The 25,241-nt window shown below is 42.9% G+C and overlaps 1 protein-coding gene across 3 annotated transcripts in view; it reads right to left on the reverse strand.

Moving 5' to 3' along the window:
* The window catches only part of DENND2B (DENN domain containing 2B), a 303,230-nt gene that overhangs the window by 95,926 nt on the left and 182,063 nt on the right, over nucleotides 1–25,241 (reverse strand). For all 3 annotated transcript variants that reach the window (XM_090032660.1, XM_090032662.1, XM_090032661.1), the window contains 2 exons: nucleotides 15,154–16,371; nucleotides 9,789–9,925 (listed from right to left, as the gene is read on the reverse strand). In XM_090032660.1, coding sequence (XP_089888786.1) covers nucleotides 9,789–9,925; nucleotides 15,154–16,371 — 1,355 coding nt within the window. The remainder of the gene's footprint in view (nucleotides 1–9,788; nucleotides 9,926–15,153; nucleotides 16,372–25,241) is intronic.

The raw sequence follows: 25,241 nt of genomic DNA on the forward strand, positions 1-25,241 counted from the left end.
AGAACAACCATAGGTGATAAAACAATAAATGCATTTACCAGGAAAACAGTCATCCACCTAATACAAAAGCAAAATAATTTGAACAAAACTGGGTACCAAATGTTATAAACCAGATAATATTTCTGTGCCAGGTTCTGCCTTCAGTTTAACTCCAGTGCCATTATTAGAGCCTAGAATGTCAGATTGGAATTAGGCTCCTTTTATTGTGCATTTTCCTCATCTGCAGAACTGGCTGTTATTAATCTAGAGCATGGCTGATAACGCCCTTTAAAACAAACCATAGTGTGGAAGCTATAGCTGTAATGACAGGCTCCACAAAGACATCTGGGTGCAGGACAGTTTTAAAAAAAATCACAAGTTATCTGAATGTAGCAAAAACTCAGCAGTCTGATTAGAATCAGACAGCCACAATGGTCTTTTGGCCCTACTCTGACAGGCACATATGTAGTCTGTTTTCTATAATGAGCGTTGACCACTATTACTGTGAACTGTCTATTATTAAAATTGCGACAATTCCTTTTTCCAAGAGCTCCCATGCTTTCTAGAACACTAGCGGAAACTCTGTGTGTGGGGGAGGGAGGAATTCTGCATTCCCCTTGCAGACCTGACCCCATCTTTATCTTCATTCTGTACCAAGTGTTGTTGTTTCTTGAACTGACAGGCCATCTTGACATTGACTGGCAAGCATGTAATCCAAAGCCACAGGTGTCACTTGATTGAAGATACTAGCACATCCTTATAGGAGGTATAATTTGGAGTTTGCTTTAGGTTCATAGCAGTTGGGCAATCCTAGATTCTCCCAGGTTTGACAGTGTGGCCTAGCATGAGCTGACAACATGATGGATAACAACACAATATGTATTAATGGGATTTTATTGGAAATACGAAGCACTGCTTCCAGTTGCTTCATGTTCTGCAGGCTTATTTACAACCACAAGTTAGACACCTACTTTGCACATGCGCACACACACACGCACACAGGTGAGGGCTTGTCTATCTAAACTAGAAAGCTGTAAGTGGTAAACGTTCTGTGACTAAATACATTTCCACTCAGCTGCTTCTATTGATGCACTGTAGGTATGTCTACAAGTACATTTAAGCCTGACTAAATTTACTGCACATCAAGCTAATGTCTATTGAGCAATTTTTGGCAGGTGTCTACATGTGCAGAGACTTGGAACTAAAGTTAGTACACTTGGCACTAAAGTTTGTGCAAAGTCCCTGCAGCCCTGCCATGTACCCCTAGTGGCTGACAAGACCCTGCACTAAAGTTAGTGCGAGGTGTCTACTCATGCACTAATGCGCTTTAACTAATCCTGCCTAAATTTGATACCTGCATTTTTAGGTATCAAATTTAGGTGTGATTTAACCTCATTTTGCCATTTTAATGCCTATTAAGTGCATGCACATGTAGAGATGCGCCCATAACATGCATTAAATTAGGCTAATGTGCATTATGCATCTTGTGTAGATGCACCCTGTGTCCACACAGCATCAAGTGTACTAAACTAAGGGTAGGCACCCCTGTGTCCGCTGTGCTGCCTTTCAAGGATGTTACATTGTGGGAAGCTGTCATTGCATATTAAAGATATGGGAACATTTGACTCCACACCCCCTTATAAACCCATTACCAACTGCTCACTCTGTGACACTCACTCCACAAAGTAACTGAAAGATTTGGCTGCCATGGCCTTGAACAGATGGTCTTACTCACTCTAAAAAGTGTTGTACTCAGAAAAGAACAGCCTGCTCTTGGCCAGTTTTGCAGGGACCAGCTTGGCATTTTCTGTCTGGAAAGTGAGAGGGCCAACTGAAGCTGTGAGAATGAGATTTACAGGGACATCGTCGTCCTGAAAAATAGTTCAAAAAATCCCATCCCTGTCCCTCTTGCCCAGAAAAAAAACAAACAACAAAACAAAACAGTTAACTCCACTTGTTCTGGTATCCTTCTGCCCATTTTGTGGTTTTATGATGATTTTTTTTTTTATTCTCCTCTGCTGCCAAAAGACCTACACATGCATTAGGAGGGGAAACTGACTGACTGCAAGACAAAAGAAACTCTAAATTTAACTCTACCCAAAACACAGTAAACAGCATGGAATAACAAAAAGATTTTTAAAAATGAGAAGACTTTGGTTTCCCTTATCTATTTCAGTTCTAGTCAGATACTTCTGACAGTCTGCTTTCTATCCTTAAGATGCCATGTACATCTACAAACATCACAATCAAGAACATCCACTTGTCCAAAGAGTTTTGAAACCTAAAGGAACTGATTATGAGTGGTTCTTGAACTTTTGTGGAAAGCAGGAGGGCACATATACAACCTTCCTCCCGCTTCACTCTCTGTGCAAAGCACAGCCACCAGCTTAGTCCCAGCAATTCCATTGTGCTGCAAACTCTTTTCCACTTTAACTCTAGGAGCCTCCTCTTCCTTTGGAGATGGCAGTAACTCTGCAGCCATCACAGTAAACAAAGTGGTTGTCAGCAACTTCTACTCAGAGGTGCACAGTTCTTATCTTTGTCTTCTTTTCCTGCTTCCCCCTTTCTTAGAAGGCAAGATTTCCTACCCAAATGAACAATCACCTTTTATATAAAGCCAGTCTAAATAAAAGTCCATTTGCATATATTTCAGCTGACTGGGAACTTCACAGACTCCAGGAAAGTACTTTGACTGGCCTCATAAATTATTTCTGAACACATGCCGTATAAATGATACAGTAGATGAGCCTGAACTGAAATCCTGGCCCTGGACATCACTGCTCTTTGGAGAAGTTTGGATACAGATCAGGAATTTGTGATCTCTCCAGTCTCCCTAACAGGCCAAAGGAAAACTCTAGATGTGAAAGGTGGGAGAAATCAAGAAGTCGGATCCGATTTGAGAGCCAAGCTTCCAAGCTAGTTTTCAGCTCAGTAAAGTACAAAGCCAAAATCCCATATCCAAATCCCTCCACTCTCTAAGGGAGTAGCATCCAGATCTGGACCTGAACTTCATTGCTGAAGCCCACTTTGTTTCTACATTGTCTTAAGCAGGTGACACTACTGAGTAGGGTCATTTTAAACACACAGTGGATGCATCTACACGTGATGCTACATCACTGTAGCAACACATTAGTGACGTAGCATCAGTGGGCAAAAACCATGACACTGTAGCTATGTCACCATAGAAATGCATTATAGTACATTGCTATAGCGATGTAAAGTCTAAAAATAACAATGTGCCAATGGCACAGCACAGTACTTTTGGAAGTACTAAATGACAGTGCAGTAACAACAGCACCATCAGGGCACCCACTGAGAAGACCCACTTGGATTATTAAGTAACCATTCAGAGCTAAGGAGTTCAAGTCCTAACTGATAAACATTAAGTAACATCAGTTTCTTCACAACACAACAGCTGGATCCAAATGGCTCATGTGAGAGCCTCTTAAATATACAGTTCCCAATTCTACTGACTGTCCCTCCACTCATCCTCCTTTCTGTCTCACTTGCCATTCTTTAATATCAGGTCTAGCTAGTAAACTTAGTAGCATCTCAGTTGAAGTTCCTCCTCTACTGCATCAAGTTCCATGAGGACTCTTCCTTTGTGTGGACAGCTGTTGGAACCCATCCCCTACGCCTGGCCAGTCTACAATACTGAACTTACTTGAATCCAAGAGGAGGGTTTCTATCCCATTCAACGTAGGGGGAAAAAGTCCCTCATCTTGCATTTCAGTACAATATGGGGGGAGAGGGCAGGCAGTTGCTCTGGCTCTGGACAGAACCAGAATTCTGGGTCTGCCATCTACCCCCTACAGCCTGTTCTCCCTGCATGCACCCCTCTGCCTCCTCCATATCACTGTGTCTACCCACTCTGGTTGCTGCTTACCCTCCATTGCAGCCCCTGCTCTGGCTCCAGGTCCAGCCCCACTCCACCCCAGGGAATGACACGTGGTGGCTCTGGCCCCCACCCAGCCACACAGCAGCAGCAGCAATGGTCATGGTAGCAGTTCCAGCCCCAACTCTAGCTCTTACCCAGTCCTGTCCAGACCAGGGCCATAGCTGCCACCACCACAACCACTGCTGCCTCACCATGCAGGGGCCAAAGCCACCATGTACTTTGTTCCCTGAGCTAGAGTGGGGCTGGGGCTACGACAAAGAGTAAGCAACAATGGAGACAGGGTCCCTGGAGAGGAGAGGCCAAGTGAAGAATGGGCAAGTGGTGGGGGAAGACAGGCAGCAGGAGGTAAGAGAAAGGAAGGGGATGTGTCAGGTCATTTTCCCCACTCTGCTGCCTGGCCCACTGCCACTGCTTTTCCTACCACAAGTGGTGGTGGGGCAGATGAATTTATACATTTTCCATTTCCAGAATCTAGTAACTAGGGGGTCACTTTAAATTCAAAGTTGTCTTGGATTCAGGTAAATACAGTATATTTTAAAACTGTGGATGAAAATTTATCTAGAGTTTATGAACAAAGATCACCCCATATTGCTGACCATTTCAACCATGAAAGTAAATAAGACAAATCTGGTCTGGTAGTCTAAGTTAAGGGCTGGGAGCCAGGCACATAGGACTTCTAACTCAAGATTTGACACTAACTCCTTTTACACATCACTGAACTTCTACACACTACTTATGACATGACCCAACACATTTAGCTAAGATCACGGATCTTGATAAGGTCAGAAACTGAGATATTACATCTAGCAGTTACCTCTGTTATCTAATCTGACCTCCTCCACCATCCCAGCCACCGAATTTTACACAGCAGGTCCTACAGTGGAAGGATACTGCTGAATAAATGAACACTATTGGGCCCAATAAACGTAAGGATAGCTAGAATACATCTTTTAGAGAGACACCCAGAAGGACTCCAAGGATGAAGAATTTACCTGCATACTCCCCTGTACCAGTTACAGTAGGTCATCATGTGAAATCTAGTTGAATCATACCCATTAAAGATAGACACATAGTAAACGAGCAAAATTTTAGTGCAAGTTGACAAGCTAAATGACAACTACCTCTGTCACATGAGCAAGGCCTCTTTGTACCCCTGTGTGACTGAAATAAATCCCCTCTTAACCAAACATTCAGTAAGGGGCAACACCTGTTAGAACAATCTGATACATATAATAGGGCTACGTGTTTAAAAGGTCTCCACAGTTTCATAAATAGCAGACAAACAGAAAACCACTGGCCTTCTAATACCAGGATCACTATTAATAAATCTCAGAGGAGAAAGAAGTATTTTAAGCAGTCTTATTCTGTTCAGAACACCTCCCCCTACCCCCACCATTTGTTAAACAAGGGAGGACCACCTGCTCAAGTAAAGAAGCATAGTCATACCTAGACAAGGCAACTGCTGGTGTCCCCATTAACATTTGAAAATTTCTACACTAAGACGCAGAGAGTACACAACCCAACTGAACACTGACTTTTCTACACCTGATTTAGTCTCATGTTAGAGAAAATCTCCAGTTATATCCTTGTGTCCAGCACACCAACAGTTCGGAAGGTAAGAAAAGTTTCAAAGCACGAACAAATTCTTAGGCTTTATGTAAAATCAGAATATGGGACATAATCTAATTTCCTCACTCTTATCCAAGCCAGTTCATGGCAATAACATCATCTTCCAAAGGCCAGATAGTTAGGTGAAAGGTGATATAGAGATGCGATAGATTAGATCATGACAAAACTACTTCATTTAACTTTGGGAGAGGAACTGAAGAAAAATGAAAACATGACAAAAACATAGCTGTCTACAAAAGTAGCAGAAGCAACATTTTCAGACAACTTTTGCAGCAACGAGAGTTTTCTCAATTAATACCAAGCCAAGCATGAAAGCTTTCTCCAATTGGATTCATAAAGCCATAGCAATTTTGGTCTGATTAAAGACTCCTTCTAAACTACAAGAATCTAAATAATGCAAAAATGTACTTTGACTGTCACATCCCACCAAGTTCTGATGGAGAAAATAAATGAAGCATGTGTTGTTTCACTCACATTAAATACAGCTCTAATTAATAGCAGCAATACATGCCCTTTTGTAGAATATTTTATTTCTCAGCCCAGAAAGAGACCCAACAATAATACCCACACATTTAATCTAGGACAAATTATGGAACTGAACAAAAGCTTCTGTCTTGCAACTTTGTTACTTTAGCTGAACTCCAAATTGCCAACTATATTAAAAATATATTTTAACACTTTTTTAACACTCTGAGAATAAATAAGCAACAATAAATCGTTACTCCTGAGTCCCCTTCCTCAAATATAAGGAGAAACTCTAGGTGGGAAAAGAAGACCAGAAGGAAGTATGAAGTAAAAGAGTATTAAGAGAATGAAGGTTACTTAGTGAGGAATCACTACCGATGACAATGAATACAAATGGTCCTCAAATACTCAGAGATAAAATTTTGAACCTCTAGCCTGGCTGTTACTAAAGAGTTCAATATCACACACAGTGCTCATAAACTTGTTTATAATGTATGGAAATTTCTAGAAGACCCTTTTATCTGATAATTAATTCTCTACCAAAGGCAACAAACCTCTACAGTGATCATCCATTTTCCACTGAAGGGACAGACTCTTCCTGCCAAAGTTTCATAATACAAATGCTTATAGTAGACAGCAGAGCATACAAGAATTTAAATGAGTGTGTCTGGAGAGAGGGCTCAGCTAGAATGAGGGAACGAATAGATTTGGGGTGGATACACAGTGTGGATTTTTTTTAGGATTGCCCAAAATTTTGCAACCTTTTTCTCAAAACAGGAAATTTTATGGCAATGACTGAGATTACCCTGATCGGGCATTTTACACATTTATCAGCATTATTAATAATCATTTTAAGGGGAAAAAAGATCTTTATTTACTGCTGCAGCATGGTCAGTCAAGCGACCAGTGAGGGTTTGGGTAATTCAGGCATTTACCTATGATACTTTCACCTCTGTGTCACCTAGAAGTCCACATCAGCTGAGAAGATCATCTTTCTTTGACTTGACACTCATAGCTACAGAAATGCACACTTGCATACACCTGGCTTCATGACTACAACTTACGATGGCAAGAACAAAAGTACTCTTTAAATATCTAGGCATAAAGCTAGCAGTTATGTATCATCAAGTAAAGTAAACTAACAGATTTTCTTTAAATTCTCAGATTATATTGATTTGCTTTGGCTTTATTCTATCTGTTGGCTAATATATCTGATTATATTCATTAAATATTCATCCCACACAGCTTGTCTTGAATGAAACCTTTTGGAACAGAGACTGTCAGAAAGAAGTGGAAAACAATGAAGTTTTCTTTTTATCCACAAATCAGAAATGCTGCAGATTCTGCCCAATGCCTTGCCAAAATACCCAAATGCCTATCTGCATGGAACAGGTTTACCTGCAGGGAACAAGTTAATAGCTCTCAAGATATAGATGAGTCTATTATTCTATTTTACTGGACCCTTCGTTAAAAGGCACATCCTTGCAATGCTGAGCATTTTGTTTTGATTTTTGAATGTAAAAACACAGTCAAAATGGGAAAATGAGGGTTACAATCTAACATCTGACAGCATGTTGACAATCCTTGTGCAGTGGTGTGTAATGCAATGCCTAATATGGTTTCCCCATGTTGACTGAACAGGGATCTGTCAACTTATATAGGTCTGTGCTCCTTGACTGGGAGAACTGGAAAGCCAAGCAGCTCTAAGATACAAAGGGGCAAGTTCTGCTTTCTGCCGTGTGTACATGTAAATATGTGAGACATTCATTGCAGACACTGGGAGCTGACCATCCAAGGTAAAATTTGACCAAAACCATGAACAAAGAGACGCTATTACAGCCATAAGGTTGTCTAAGTGTCTCCATATCAATCAAGCTCTTTATTGTACCTTGATATAATTAAACTAAACAGGGGGGGGAAGAAAACTAACAGTTTCTTCCAAGAAAGGCAATCAAATCAGGACCATTACCAAAAAACCCACACATTACTAATTGACAATAATACTGGCACCTGCAGTAGAAAGGCTAAAGAATGAAAAGTCCAAAAAACTAAACCTCACTCCCACTTCTAGTGGTGGTCTGTCTGCAGGGGAGGGTGTTGAAATACATTGGTTTTCTCTGCAAGGCTCTGGATGGGCTCATGGTTTTCCAAGGCCAGCATCTCCTACCAACATGTGCCACTTGAGCAGGAGTTACTCAGCACACTTCAGCTAACAGACATACTTTAAACTCCAGGGAGTCAAAGGGTGAGGTTTCTCAACAGCAGGTCCAAACCAACAGGGTATTCAGAAGTAACCAGGGGAAGTCTTACAGTGATCAACACTTCAAGATTTATCTCTTGACAAAATATTCCCTAAACAACTGAATAGAGAATCATGATGCAATCTAAAAAAGAGAAAAGCTGGTGGCAAAACTAGGGAATAAGGAGGAACGCAAATGGGTCTCTCTGGATGGGTCCTGCTAGACCCGTGGTCTCCAACCTTTTTAAGCAGAAGATCATCTTTGGAATTTAAAAGCAACCCAAGATCTACCGTGCACCATCACCACCCCTAACCACCCCCCCAGCAGGTGAGTCTGTCGGGAGGCAAGGGGGGGCATATAGAGGCAGAGGGAGAAAAAAATATTTGGGGGTGTACCTCCCCAGCAGGTAAGTCTCACCCAGCCGGGGCCCCACTCAACTTACTCCTGCTCCTGCCTCTGTGGCATGGCCCCTCACCACGGAAGCCTCAGTCTAGCCCCTGCCCCTTCCCTTCCCCAGAGACTGCCCTGCTGGGCTGGGACATGCACGTGCATGCACGTGGGTACTCAGCTCCCCACCCCAGCCTTGGATCAACTCCAAGAGACTCTGAAATCTACTGGTGGATCAAGATCCACTGGTTGGTGACCACTGTGCTAGACACTGCACACCTTGAATTTCCACAGACTTCAGTGGGAATTGATGGTGTTCAGCCCCCTTGCTGGAGTCTCATATCTCTACCCATCATCAAGATGTTACAGTAAGAGGTCCAGAACAGTGCTAGGGTTGGGGGGGAGGGAGGGGGCTGTGCTTGCCCAAGTCTCATATTTATTGGATACATGAGGGCTGCACTTTCTTTAACAAAAATGTAAAAATAAACCAAACCCCCCCAAAACACACATGCTGCTGACCCATATGGATAATATGTGCACAGAATTGTCCAAGTTCCAATTATTGCAACAATCCTTTTGATAGGCATATGTTAAAAGTATGTATGGAAAGGCCATGCATTTTCAAGGGCTGAGAAAGTGCTTTTGTTATGTGGCTTAATCAAGACAATGCTTTGTATTCCTGATGGCTCCATAGGCACAGGAAGATGAAATTCTCTTTAACAAATCAATACTCAGCTGAAAGCACTGCTCAGGACAGTTGCTTTGTGGCAATTGACCCATAGCTCCTTTAGAGCACAGTCTGACCAGGCCGCTCCTTGAAGAGCAGTCCAGCTGTTTGAGAGTCCTGAAAACTCTGCATCTTTTTTTCTCCTTTATATTTTAAGCCCATGGCTGCAAGCCCAGGCCTTGGAAAAGAATAATTTAATCCATGAAAAGCATGATGATGGCTGACCAAAAAATCTGTTTCCAATAAGACCACTCAATGAGGTCTGAAGGAATCGAGACCTCCTGCGTGCAGACTGTGAATAATATGTTTGCTCTGACGCATCAGCCCATTTACCCTCCATTCCATTTCTCCTTACTGGCTGCAGCTAAAAGTTTCTGCTCAGGGCATGTGTTCAACAATTCACTGTTTAACCACAATTGCTCAATATCAAGTATATATTTCATGTGCTGCAACAAGTCCTTACCTACGATGTCTTCATAGGCATTCTCTTCTAAAGTGCTCTTGGATCCAAATTTATGCTGGGTCTCAGTACCATTCTCAGTTGGGGAGGGAGGGTACAAGGACTGCAGACTGGAAGCATCCTCAAACTCAAAGGATTTTCTAAAGTTTAAAACAATGCAGTAAAGTAATTAGTGACAAGACTACAACGTCTTATGGAGCTGGCTGGTCATTGAGTACTGACATGACTGAAAATTCATGAGCTATGCTCTAAGGATAAGATTACTCAGTAGGCATGAGCCAAGGTTGGGGCTGGGGGAAGGGGTATGGCACATAGCTTCCCAGTCCACGGAACAGCATCAGGTAGAAACTGTGTAAAATTTCTCCTCTGCTTCTGCATGGCCAGCAGGTAATAAGTTGCTACTGGTCTCTTCCAACAGGAGATAGCAATACCTCACAGTCCAGCTCTGCCATGCTGGCTGGTAAAACCAAGGTTTTTTCCACTTCTTATCCTCTGCACCTCAGTTCAAGGGTGAGTTTCTTACTTCCCATTATGTCCTTACATGACCAACTATTTCAGGACATCCTGCAAACCTAAGTGAATTGTGCTGTTTCATAATAAAAAGAAGAGTTCCACTTAATTACATACCAGACTATCTATCTGAGCTCCATATGTTGCCTTTAGCCTCACAACCCCCGCTGAAATAGGGTACTGCTATCATCTCTACCAAGCAGAGATTGAGATCCAAAACTTCCGAGTCCCAAACTAGCACCTTAACTGCTGAGTCACCCTCCAGCTTCACCCAGGACAAAAGAGGATGACTGAAGTGCCACTTGCAATAACTTTAAAAAGACTGTGATGAGTTTGAGCCTTTTTGGAAAAAAAAAAAGCAAGAGAGATAATATGCACAAGTCATGAGTTATGTAGCAAATGGTGCTTCAGCAAAGACATGGATCATTATAAAAAAAATTCTGTTACCGTTTTTCAGGTGACAATGGTGAGATTTGAATTTAAGATTAAAATGGTAACACCTACAGTTTAGGGAATAATAGTTGGAAGAGGCAGCTGTTGTGTTGGCTTGTCCCAGGCCTGTACGACAACAGGAAGACTGAAGTCTGCTTTACATGCTCAGAGATGTCTTCAGTGTGACTGGATTAGCCCTTCCAATCCTCCTATACAGCTACAGAATTATCATCAGCCCCATTTTACGGTCAGGAAACTGACACTGAGAAGTTATGTGATTTGCCTGAGGCCATAGAGTAAGGCAGTTGCAGAGCTATGGTCACAGCCTGGCTTGTACTTCACCCTCTGGAAAATCTTACCACTTATTCTCAAGGCAAAAAAAAGTTGTTCTCCTGGAACATTTTTCTTCACCAGATGCACTAGCAAACTGAGGGGCACGCTGATGCAGCCTATTAATTCCAGTAAAAATGCCAAGGGGCAATGGAGTATAGCTGCCGCACACCTCTGAAACCTCACATGGGTAGACTGGGACTACCAAGTAAATAACTTTAAGTTCCTATTTTAGAAAAAGCTCAGGCATTGGTAATTCAACCATCCACTATAGCTGAGGCATTATATTGGTTTTACATAGCCACTGCATTCTAATTTAAAAGTCTGGACTGGTTTGAGTCCTTAGGGACAGCCCTGCAGAAGGTTTGGGCAGCTTCATGTGTGATGTCTCTCATGGATAGAAAGGTTATTTATTCCTTTCACACCTTCTGTCCAAACCAGAGAAAAGGGCAAGATACACTGCTGTACCTAAACCTTAGATAAAATGGGCACGGAAGAGCACTGGGGTGCATGAAGGGTTGAGAGAGTTTGGGGTGCTTTTGGGTGAAAGAGTTTTGGGGCTCTCAGGCAGGAAGCTGAAGGGGAGCTGAGTGATGATATCTGTCAGCTGAGGCAGGAGACTTGGCCACTGGGAATCACAGTGGCTGGGTGGGACAACATAGTGGGCTGCATGATAATCCTGCCGGGCTGTAGGAACATTGGCAATGTGTAGGAGGAGCACATGGGTTCATGTGCACCCCCTGAGATGGGCTGTGCCCCCCCTGAGAAAAGCGCTAGTGGCACTGCTGGTCAGCAATCAACTGCTGCCCCCCCCACCACAGTTGCCAATCAGCCGCTGGTGCCCCCCCACTCCCTCCCAGTATTAGGAGGCACCAGTCACCCAGATACAGTAGGAAGGTAAAACAAAGTTGCACCCCAGCCACTACATACCCAAGGAACTGTTCTCAAGAGTCACAGCAGAACCTTTCTGCTCCCCTGCTGCTCTAGGGAGAGGTGACTTCTGGCAGCCTTTCTAGAAACTCTCCCATTCTCCCCAGGTTAGTGCTACTGGCCAGAGTGCTAGTGGGGCAGCATCTAGGCTGGGTCCACTCCCTTCTCCTCTCTGACTTGTTCAGGAAGGCAGCCTAGATGCACAGGTCTTATTCTCTGAGGATTTGTCTACATGGCAGTGACTGCAGCTCAAGGCACCTAAACTAACCACACTAATTATCTCAGGGACAGCCAGAACAAGGAGGTCATCATGAGCTAACAGTCCATGTTTTTACCTGTCTTCTTGTGAGGGTTATGCAGCCTAAATTGAGTAACATGCTGCCATGGCTACACTGCTAACAGCATCATGCTAGCAGCTAGCTGAGGTAGGTCTCTTTGAGTGGCTGTCATTACAATGTAGACACAAGCTCACTGTAGAGCACTTCCCACCCTGGCACAAAGTTACATACAGTCCATCCATCTGGGCTTATCCTTGGGAACTTCTAGTATATTGCAAGTGTTCAAGGACTGAAATCTGTATCTATCCTTCCCAAAGTCTAAGAACATTCAAATCCATGACACCAGGGCAGTACCATGTTGACAGGAATCCATCATGAGTTTCAGATCTGAACTCTTTAACTCAGTCATCAATGCTGTAATCTAGAGGCTTAGCATCAATGCTGTAATCTAGAGGCTTAGTTTTTACATTGTCTGAGAACTTAAAGATGCAGTGAGATTTCCAAAAGAAATTGATCAGCTTAGAACAGTGATTTTCAACCTGTGGTCTGTGAACCTCTGGAGGTCCACAGACTATATCTTAGGGGTCCAAGAAAAATGATTTGATCAGTCAGAAGTATGTAAATACCCAATTATAATTCAAAGGGGTCCACACCTCTATTCAAAAATTTTGGGGGATCAGCAAATGAAAAAAGATTGAAAACCACTGGCTTACACACTTAACTCCTATTGATTTCCACTCCATCTTGCAACAGGGTGTCATTTTCTTGCAACACTGTGGCCCAGGTAAGATAATCACCCCACGTTCTTCCCACAGGGACCATCCAAATAGCATCACATCTCTCTCCTGCTTTGGTTCAGGAGCTGCTTTTCTATTCTTCCTATGAAAGGGTTCCAAATCTGAGGCATGGGAACATGATGGTCCATTAATTCAGATGCTGGGAGGTACTGCCTTCTGCTAGAGGGCCCACATCCTAAGGATACTGTATGAATCCATCCTCTGGCAGACATGCATGGAAGATTGTAAACTGTCTTGAGAAAGGATTCATAAGAGTTCTTAAAAATCAGAATGAGAAATAACTTTTAAACAAAACGTTAAAAGAGTAAATACAGCACTAAAGTTCTCGTGGCATTCAAGGAAGTGTAAAGCAACACAGATGTTTGCCCTGACACATACTGCTAGAACAAAAATTATATTTGTTTTCAGTTACGAGGACAACTCAGGGATGACTTTATGTTTAAAGGATTTACAAATACAGGTATTCTTAATTCCATTAAAAGATAAGAAAGAGAGTAACAGAGCTGTCAAGGTCCAGCTAGTATAATGGATTTTACCCCGTCTTCGGGTACATCTTCAGTATTTGACTCTGATCACTTGAACAGAGACTAGAGATTTGATTCACTACTTCCTTAGGCTTAAGAGAGCTAACCTGATGTGTGGGAGTCGTTTGGTAGTTGTGCCCATTCTCTAAGTTATACATGGACACCCTAATTATTTATGATTATTTTCAGTTTTTAAATGCAAGCTGTTATTTACATCTGAACAAAGTGATTTATTCCTTGGACTCTGTGCATTCCCAGTGCTAAACTGTGCAAACTGGGTACAACTTTCTTTCAAATTCAGCTAGAGGGACAACCCTAAGTTATGAACATATTGTTCCCCAAGATTACAGTCAGGGTTCAAAGATACATACAACCAAGCACAGTTTGGGTTTGTATACTTCCTCTCACTCTTTCTTTGAGAAACATATTCACTATGTAACCATCATTTGATCCAGCTCAGAAACAGGTTGTTCTTGGAACTACAGCTACAGGACCTCTCAAATCAGCCCAGTCCTCCCTTCCTCCTGCACCATTATATTTTAGGTCAGGTTGTGCTGACATGCACTTATAAGTCAAGTCAATATCTAGTCCCAGATACTGGATTTATAGAGTTCATTAAAAAAAACTGCATAGCGGTCACTTGTAAAACTCACTAAGAGTGTGTACATGTGTTCCATACCCACAGACCTCCAAATATGTCCAAAAATAGTACTTTGAATGCTTATGAACAATTATCCCTACATTTTCCAAGTACAGTTTAGTCTTACAATTCCCACTGAAGTCAACGCAAGTCACACAACTAAAAAGGTTCGAACTAGGCAAAATTCTGGATAAAAACTTTAAAAAGACCATATTCATCACTGGTTTCATAGACACATATGGAACACATTCTGCAACAAATCGTTTTTTTCTAAGAATTAAATACTATTACCAATTACCACTACTTTGGACAACAATTCCAAATAAATATGAAATAGTGACAATATCCCACTTAACTGGCATGTTCACTGTACCCTTGTACAGACATTCAATTTTTCCTAGAAGGATCATTGTTCTTTCCCAGGAGAGCTTCTCCTAGGAGAGTGAATGTTTGTACACACTGTGTGTTTGTGACCCTTAAAAGCAAATTACACCCCCTACTTATGTATTTTGAGATTAACACATTCATTCAAATACTGACATTAATACAATGGTAATGGCTGCTAATACAAAACTTGGGAGGATAATAACATTATACTTCATTAAAGATTTCAAGTGAGGCACTTGCACCAAATGACACATTTGACCTTCCATAGGCACAGAGCTGCATCACCCTAAAGACTTCTCCAGGAAATTCAGTTTCCTAACAGAAGAATTCCAACTGCATCCAAATATGTGACAAAAAAAGTGTTGTAATAGGTAGGCATCCAATCGGAGCACTCTAGTGAAAAGTCACAAACTTCATAAGATTTTTGTGCATTTTTCAGATCAAAGATATTGCCTTAGAAGGAAAAAATGCTGTGATGCACAAATGAGTCTCCCTTCATTCATTTAAAGAACACATTCAATGCATTCCCCTTGATTTTACCTATTTTGGGATTTTCTGTGAAAGCGGGAGTCTTTCTTCTGTCGTCTAATCATGGGGGGCGCAGGGGTGGTGGGGAGTGGGGGAGGAGCAGCGGGCATCGGAGAAGGAGGTAGACCATTGCTTGGTTTATTCTTGTGGTTCTTGTCAGCTTCATATTCAAAGGTGCGTTTGGGTTTGGGGACAGGGTTCACTGCTGTGTTAGCTGGGCTCTCAAGCAGCAGCTTAGGGCTAACTGAATTTGCAATAGCGCCTTGTTTTGGTTTGCTACTTTTTTCAGTTTCAGTAGGTGTTTCTGGATCACTCCCAAAACTTACATTCCCTCCTTTGCTATCACTCAGATTCTCACTCAAACCCTCAACCATTCCCAGAGTCACAGACTTTTTCCTCCCTTTCTCAACAGTATAGCAGCTACTTGGCAACTGAGGGAGACCCCTGCCAGGCTGTTCTTTTAATGCCTGTTCAATCTTCTGTATTCTGTTTAGCACAGCAGAAGTCTCTTTCCTGGCAGGTCCTTTGAGGAAAGCATTGGAAGAAGGCTCACTCCTGCTCGGCCTCTTTTCAAACCTATGGAAGGAATCTCTCTCTGGGAGATCTTCCTCCTCAGTTTCGGGGTAGGAACACTCAGAAAATGTTCTGCTCATTCTTCTGAACCCTTTAAAGTCAAAAGTCTTCTCGCTACAAGGAGAAGGCAACATACTAGGGCAGCTCTCACTACCAGACCTTTCTCCAACATCCCTCTTGTCCACACACGTGCTCATTCTGGGAGAAGGCTCTTTGCGACATTCCCATTCTGTGATCTTCTGCCTGATGTCCAAGGCCTGTGAGCGGACACTAGTCCTGCTGAAAGAGAGATTCCGCAAGCTGGTAGCAGTGCCCAAGGAGAGAGTGCTTCGGGTGAGCTGACGGCTCCCTATTACATCCCCATCCTGAGCCTCCTTGGGGGTCTCTTTCTGGTCCTCAGCCTTGAACACAGACAGCCTTTTATCCAATGAGCCAATGGTAACAGCCTTGAGAGGGTGACTTGGAGGGCTGGCATCCAAAGGGGTTGTGGAGGTGCCTTTCAGTGTAAATCCCTGGCTGCTCCAGTCCTTGAGGTGCGGCCTGGAACTGGAGACCGTGGCCGGTCTGTTGGATTGGCAGGAGTCCTCACTATCACTGAGGGGGTAGGCTGGGCTTCTTGGTGGGGACAAAAGAGGTGGTGGAGAGACTGACTGACACCTGGAAGCAGAAAGAAAATAAAAATGAGCTCCCTGGAAACGACTACAGGTATTAGCTAAATCTCCTCTCTACAGCCAAACAGGTCTATGTATGCACATCATGCAACCACCAAGTAACATCATTAAAGGACAACTAAATTCTATCCAAATCATAGAGTTATGAAGAACAGCATTTTGCAAAGAGCTGGCACACCATTCTAGAAGTCCAGACCTTCCCTTTTTGCCCAGAATTCACCAATTTTTCCTCAGTCTGAGAATAGCTAATGACTGATCAAGTACTGCCTTAAAAGCATCTACTGAAGATACAGAGAGAGAACCTCAGCACAGCTCCACTGGCATCTGAAAGACTGAAGACAGGACAATAAAGGAGATGATTCCCACTAAAGGAAGAATCAGAAAAGCTCACACAAGGAAAAATTTAGTCCTTGGATACAGTGAGCAAATTAATTAAAAGTTATGTAGCTTTATTAACTCAGAAATTTCCAGTAATTATCACTGTGGGTAACTGACTTGTCACAATGTATTTTTACGTTTGCACATACATATATACAAAATCAAATTAAAATGGCAAAGGAAAGACCCATTTTATCTTTCAACTTTATACCATGGCCAACAGATGGAATTTTATAAACTTTATCAAGAAGAATGAAAATAAATTTATTTTTGAAAGCATACCACGCACTAAAAAATAAGCTATTTACCACCCAGGTACGTCCTGAAAGGTATGAACTATCCAAAAAGCTCTCAACAATTCCCTAATAAATTTTCAAGATCCTAAAAGACTATTTTTGCCATGGTGTGCAGAATGAACCATGGTTACTAACTACCCTGTTATATTTTATGGTGCATTTGAAAAATTGCGACAAAAAGTTTTTGAAACAAAGAACACTAAGTGATACACTAATCAGTGACACACCAGCAATATGAAAATTAAGCCAAAACCATGTCAAAAACAGGTTTGTAAGTCTCCTGGCACAAAATGCATACATAAAACACAGCAACACATTAATCACAGCTACTTTAACATTCTGCCCTAGCAACCTTTACTATGCTAAATAGTAACCGAAGAGGAGGAAAGACCAAGCATACCTCCTTGGTTCTGAAGCAGATTTTGTGTTGCATGCAGAATAAGGACAAGTTTAATGTCACCTGTCTCCTACATATAATATCCACATGGAAGAATGACTTCTAAGAACTTGGTTTTCCTGTGTTCTCTATACCATTAATGTGCAGCCAGTAATTTCAAGGCCAGATTCTAAGTCTGACACACTAAGCAGGAAATCTAGAGTACTGAAGCAATTACTGCAGGGATTAATTTGAAACATGAGATTCTTACTCCTTCAAACCATTCCAGTGAATCAGAACAAAACCAAATAGTTACATCTCATCCCCATTCCCCTGAACGTATGATAATTTGTAAACAAAAGTCCATAGTACAATAAAAGCTCAGGTCAGATAACAACAACTATCAAATTATCACAAAAGGAAACTTATCTCTTTCAGAGTCCTTTGGGGGATCAAGTCTCTTTTGCATAGGTGGTGCAGCCCACTCTGACTAGATGAATTTTTATTTGCTTCTTCTGCATTTTGAAAAATAAATGTGTTCTCCAAAGGGAAATACAGGCCTTGAGCCAAAAGGTAATTGCAAATCATTGGTTAGTGGCTGTTTATGTTCAGTGAGACTTTATCTTCATTTCATGATAGAAAGGGAAGCATCAGGATATAAACATATACATTTTGAATCCTAAAAAGGTCATTGCCCTGCTTAATCTATACAGTTTCAGACAGATCTTTGTAGATAAGAAATCCCAGATGGTCAAGGGCAACACAGTAATAGCAGCTATATTATGAGAGCTGAATGTATAAATGAAATGTTCCACACAATACTTGTTGTCCACCAACCCTTTTAGCTACTGTAGCTCTCCCTTCTCAGACCTCAAGGTAATGCACGTTTCTGAATCTTAGTTTTCCCACTTCTGTTTCTCCTCAGTTTGATACTGTAAAGTCATATTATTCATGTGATCCTTAGTGCTGACTCCTCTTGTTGGAGCTTGAAAATCCTCCAGTTCCTCAGAAAGACCATTTCAGCCTGCAGCACTGCTACTCAGACACATGCCTGAATGCAGCAAGAATTCCTGGGAACGAAGTCATTCACGTATACATGCCACAGTCTCAGTCACTGAAGATTTAAGGCATGTGTTAGCTTTGTACCTTACCAGGATTCAGTGCAAACGATGGATATGCCCTGCAAAGTATTCCTTTAGAAGATGTCTCACACACAGAAAAAATTCAGATTTTTTCCTTTGGATTATGTTCCTTCTTGAGCATGGGAAAACTGTCTTCCAGATTAAAGGGGTCCATTTCAATTAGATGAAAGCATCAAATCCCAAGACAAACTATATCCACAGTAGCAGGCATTAGCTGAAGAGCTATTGAGGTTTAATTAGCAGTTAGATACAGAAAGCAGAAAGATCATTCCAGCAATTCTCGTCTGCCTTTGTTCTTCGTTTTTAAGGGAAATATTTGAATTGTCACCTTAACCATGTTGCTTTCTGGTGGTTAAAAAGACACTCATGAAATCTCCTCTTCCCTTTAACTGCACAATATGCAGCTCATTTCCCCTATGATGAATATTTAAAGCTTATATTGTGGTAGCACTTGGCCAACCACACCAGTATCCCATTAGGCAAAGCTCTGTGTAAACTATAATAAATGACAGCCCTGACACGAATATGAATCTGACAGACCTAAATATTAGTGCTAATAATATGTGGAATTTTTGATAAGCTGGCTGTAAGAAGTTATTACTACCAGTACACAGAGTTATTATGTATTATGTAGTTTGTTAACCTATTTCAGTCATTTGACTGGTTATGTTCTATATGAAAACAAAAGTACTTAACATTACTACCACTATACAATGAGAATGTTCCTGAGATGTGGGAATTACTTACATTAGCTTAATTTTACAGCTGGGAAAAATCAGGCAGAGTTCTCATTATCAGAGAGAAACACCCTGAGTTTCTGGTTCCTAATCCTATACTCTAACCACTAAAATAAACCTCTCTGCCTGGCTGGCACTGATTGTTTCATACAGTGCATAATAATCATATTTGTAAACATTAATTAGTACTTTTCAGGAGTTTTCAGGTTCTGTTCGAGTTATACTTTGTTTTTATATTGCATCTTCTTAATTAAAATACAAGGAATAAATGACAGAGTTAGAAAACTAGTCACATAAAATATCTAGGTCCCCAATACTGGCACATATTGGAAGAGTTCTTTCCTTCCAGTGCACTTTTCAGCTTAACACCATTGTACAATTTTCTAGCATTTTGTTCTGAATTGAACACTTCTCCCTTTTTCATTCACAATAGGTGTGTGTTACTTCCAGGAATATTTCCTTATCAGTTTACATGGAGAAGAACATCTCTTCAATTCATTCTCAGGGCAAGGTTTATTGAATTAGCCAAAGAAAGCATTGTTTGCATGCTTTGCATATGCCGCACAAGTTTCTCCAGAAAATATATGCGCATGCTGAAACAAGTATTAGTTATTTTTTAAAAATAACAAAATTCTTGTAAATTATCTGCTGTTAGGGTTTGATGTTTCTCCCACTGAAGTCCATGGCAAAGCTCCAACTGGCTGCCAGGGTGCAGGGTCAGGCCTGCAGAAGAAAAGGCATTTTTACGCATACAGCTAAGCAGTTGTAATATAACAATAGGCTGGCAGTTACCTTCTAAAGATCTCCAGCAAGAAAGCACTCTCTCAGGACTTTTACAAAGCTAAGAAGCAGAGATAAATTAAACAATGACTGACAGGAAAGCACAAAAGGTACAGGAAGGAGAACCAGATAGACGGTACCATGCTTGACACGAGGCAAAGCCCTTGATTTCAGTATCACTCATCAAATAAAGCGTAACTACGGAAATCCATTGTATTACATCATCACACTTACATAAGATATTTTAGAATAAGGCTCCATGAATACAAGCTATAATATATACAACCCAAATAATTCAGGGGGCTTGTTTATACTTCAGCACAGAGCTGAAGCTTCAGGTTTTTTTAAAAAAAAAGTAGAGGCAGAATCTCATCTGGTGACATCAGTGAAATTATATGAAGTCACATCATCTGAGAAAGAATATGGAACACTAACTTCACCATTTAAAATGCCTTTATTTCTTTTTATTATGGTATAGAACTGGGGTGGGCAATTATTTCAGGTGGAGGGCTGCTTAACGAGGTTTGGTGAGCTTTCAAGGGCCACATGGGTAGCCCCACCCCTTGGTCATCATTTTGGTACCAGAAGTCCCACCCTTGACCTTTGCCACCCTAAGTCTCTTCCCTTGTCCCTCAGAAATACTCCTTTTGGGAGGGAGGGTTGCCATCTTAGAACCAGAAAAAGAACAAATCATACACTAAAAGTCAAACACCTACTATAACTTATTTTAATTTTATTACAAAAAGCATTTTTATCATATCTGTGCTTGTGTAGTGTATATAAAGGTGATTGCATTATAACTCAAAAATAAATTCTTAGTCATATTGTGGGGGGTGTTGTTAAGGGAGTGTGTTTATGGTGGGGTGTGGGGAGGTTTGTGGTGGGGTGTGGCTGTGTGAGGGGGGCAGGATGTGGGTGTGGCATTTGTAAGGTGAGGGGGGATGGAAGGAACATCCCCCCACAACATTCCCTGCACTGCACAGCACCACGCAGGGGTGCTCAGGGCACTTGGCTCTGGCCAGCATTGCACATCATGGCCATCTCTATTGCTGGCACTCCCCCACCATTCACATGCAGCCCCTGCACTCACAGGGCACAGGAGGGAAGTCCCATGCACTGGAACCAGCTGCTTTCCTTGCCCCATCCTGGAAAGGCAGCCAGCTCCAGTGTGTGGGCCTTCCCTCCCATGCTATGTAAGTGTGGGGCCTGAGTGTGTGCAACAGGGAGTGCCAGTGACAGAGATAGCCTGGTGGGGGATGTGCTCCTCACCAAGATGTTCAGTGCTGGCCAGAGCTGCGCACCACTGGGCACCAGCACCCTGAGCACCTCTGTCTGCTGCTGCTTTTGCCACAGCCACCACCTGTGGGGCTACACACCATGGGGGCAGTGTGAGGGAGAATCACCACAGACCCCCACCCTCCCTCACACCGAACTTCCCACCCAAGCTCCATACTGCTGCTGCCTCTGAGCATGGGCTCTGCACTGCTGCCAGCATCACTGCTTCCCTACCTGCTGCCTGGAGACAGCGGGATGCTGGTTCCCGGTGGCTGCAGCAACAGCAACCCCACCCAGAAGCTGCTGCTGGCTGGAAGGGGCCTTTTAGCCCCCAACGGTGGGAGCGAGGCATAATAGAATATGTTGGGGCATGTGTATACATGAGCACCTTGCTTCCACCCTCCTGAGTGAAAGGGCTGGGCAGGGTACATTCACTGGTGTGTGTCGTGGGCTAGATGAGAGTGCCTGGTGGGCCAGATTCAGCCCGTGGGCCATATTTTGCCCACCCATGGCATAGAATCTAAAAGCCTAATGCAAAATGCATCTCTAGGCTAGCCACTTGTTGCTCAAAGGCCTTTCCAAAAATATGCATTTCAAATAAAGGGCCCATATGCTACAAATAAAGTAAAATATTCTGCCCCATTTAACCTGAATATGCTTCTAGTCATGTAGTAAAAAGCAAGCCTTACCCATACAGGTTAAGGACAGTAGTTTTAGATTTAAGATAACCACCAGAATCAAAAAATAGTCAAATTATAATCCAAAAACTAAGCTATGGAAAATAAATGTTCTCCCCCCAATAAATCCATTGCCCTGGAAGAAAATCCTGCCAGAGGCAAAATAATTTCCCATCATTTAGAAACAACCATTTCTGGAAAGAGAAACAGTCATAACATCTGTATTCTTTGTTTCAAGACAGAAGAGGTGTTATTGAAGTTTTTACATACAGAATGATATGGAAAATATCTTACCAGACATATTACAAATTCCTTCAAAATAATAAGCACAAACACTGTAACACAAGAACAATAAAGCAAATTTGAGTATCTTAAAGGCTCACTTGAACACAGACTTACAATATTTATTTACCAATTAATAACATTGTTCTCAAATTGCTATGAGTTGCTGTTCTCTCCCATCTGATAAGGACGTTCTTCCAATCCTTTGTCTTAAACAAGAAACACTGAAACAGCTGACAAGCTGCGGATGTCAAAGCAATTTTTCACCAGGGTATGAAATAAAGTCCACAGAACATCTTGTATACATAAAAATATTTATTACAAAGACAATGAAACTAGATAACCCAAATTTATTGGGCAGCATTTCCTGCTGCACAGTCAAGGGAGCAGTCAGAGTCTGACTGCCTGCTCAGGTCCATGACCTTGCAAACACTTCAGAATGTGCTTCATTTTATGCCCACAGGTAACCTCATGGGCATTCCATAGTAAGAAAGGTAAGCATTTTTATAAGTGTGTGTAGGATAGGGATGCTAATGAATGAGCACAGCTGAAGACAGCTTGCCAGAGCACTTTGCAAGGTCTGTTTGCACTCACCTCTCCCACTGTCCCTCCCTCCCCTCAACTATAGAGTTATCTGTCTGAGCAAAAATGCTAACAACAGTGGTAACATTCTATGTTGGAGCTTTCAAAGCTCCATTACCCTTTCTACGCTATAGGCCAGGGGTGTCAAACTACCTTAGCCCCTTTGAGTTGGATCTGGACCATGGAGTTCTTTGTGGACCAGATCTAGACAGTGAGGAGCCTCAGGGGCCAGATATGGACCCACCTCTGGCAGCCACAGAGATTAACGCTCCTGCTGCCCACCCATCTGCCGCTGATGTGCCCACAATGGGGCTCTGTATGCCCCATCCACCCTGCCTACAAATCCTGATCCATAGAAGGGGTATCTTCAACAACCCTGCTACAAGCTATATTTGTGCAACTTTTCCAATACCAGGTTCACTGATGACTAGTAAGTTCTACTCACTTAGATGTCCCAGGAATTGGCAATTAACCCAATCAGAAAATTTGGGAGACTCTACAAGCAGTGCTGCAGGAGTAAACACTCAGTTTCTCTCACAAGACAGGGCCAGAGCACAAGCCTAAGACACATGCTTAAGGCTGCCAGAAGCCCTTTAACTGCTTTTGTTTTTCCATCTGCAAAATGACACTACTTTCCTACCTCACCAGAGCCATGTGGAGCCCTTATTACACTTTGAATAGGGACGATACAACTACAGACCTTATCTTCGGGTCCAGATGAGCTGCGCCTGTTGCACAACTCCCTCCTGCTTCCAGGTCACCTTAGGATATCTCCTCCAGTGTTGTCAGATCAGGGTGAGACAAAACCTGGACACACTCACTTTATAATTCCTAGCTGTTTTCTCAGGCACAATTAATAGTTCAGTTTCTGCAGTGCAAAGCAGCCAGTATGCTGCTCAGAGAATGGCTTTTATTAGGACAGTAGGTTATGTAACAGGAAGAGAGACTGGAAAGGACCTCCAGGGATATGAAGCCCAGTAAGTGTTTGCATTCACTAGCACTCAATAACTGCCAGAATCCCCAAAGTGCCACTTCAGAGCTTCACTTACAGCTCAGTCGGACAAACCTCAAAACATCAAGAGCCCTGTAATGTGCCACTGGTAAAAGCAGGGACAACTATGGCATTACCAATGCCCTGCTACTGCAATGACAGGGAAGAAGATGGTTATGAGTTTTGATGGCTAAGAAGATCCTAGGAAATGGACTGGACCCTCAAGCTACAGAGGAAATTAACACCCCACCACCACCACCACTATGGACTCTGCCAATCTGTTCTAGGGTAAAAAATTCCATCTGGACCCTGGATTTGGCAATCAGTATGACCTAGGCTAGGAACAGAAGTTACACATAAATTGGTTTAGGTGATCAGAAACTAGTTTAAACCTGTAACAGAACATAAGTTCAGTGCACATAACCCATTTTCAAAATGGTTGAAACTGGTTTAAGATAAACATGGATGAATGCAGTATCAGATTTAACTGATTTAGCTCTAACCAGTTTATGAAACTTCTCTCCCAGATCCCTTCCTGGTTCAAGTTAAATCACAGTCCCCCAACATCCCAGCATGCTTTGCAGGCCTGGGCTGGGCTGAGCTGTCTTCTGGAGTAGAGCAGGGTGGGCCCTCCTCCTCTGCTGTCTAGCTGGAGCAGTGATGGCCGGTTGACAAGGGGGTGGGTGTGCTGGGGACACAGCCTGGTCTGCCTGACAGGGGCCAAGCAGCCCCTGCCAGACTTCCCCCTCGGGAGTGGAGGGGGCGGGGGGTGTGAGACAGCAGGCTCAGGCAGACAGGTGGTTAACCCCCCTGCCTCCCCTCTGCTACTGGCAGGGACCCCACCCAGGGTCTGCCTGGCTTTTCCTCCCTGCTCATGGCTCAGCATGGCCTAGGACCCCGAGAGTCCCCTCCCAGCCAGGGAGTGATCCCACTGTACCTTCCCAGCTGCCAAGGCTGGGGTTTTGCTTACAGCAGCCCAGGAGCAAAGGCTAGATTGCAGGGAGGGAGAGAAACAAAATGGCCTCAGCCCAGTTGGGGACATGCACAGAAGGATTGTGGTGGCGCTGGCTTCATCCTGGATGAGAGCCCTGCTGAGCAGAGGGACCCAGGCTGGTGGGGGTGGGGAAGGGGCTCGATAGTGTCTGCATTAGCCCAGGGCACAGCCGAGCCCAGCATGCAGCTGGGGGAGCAGCTCCTGCCTCATAGCCCCTTCTACCCACTGGAAAGCAGCACCGGCCCAGCCAGCTGGCGCACACAGCTCAGGCTTGGCCCCTCAGCCCCAAGTATTATTACTTCCATCTCCCAGACTGCTGGGCAAACACTGCTCACTTCCCGTACCT

Source organism: Crocodylus siamensis, chromosome 2 (genome assembly GCF_052110815.1).
Source record: "Crocodylus siamensis isolate JL-2025a chromosome 2, ASM5211081v1, whole genome shotgun sequence".
Taxonomy (NCBI): domain Eukaryota; kingdom Metazoa; phylum Chordata; order Crocodylia; family Crocodylidae; genus Crocodylus; species Crocodylus siamensis.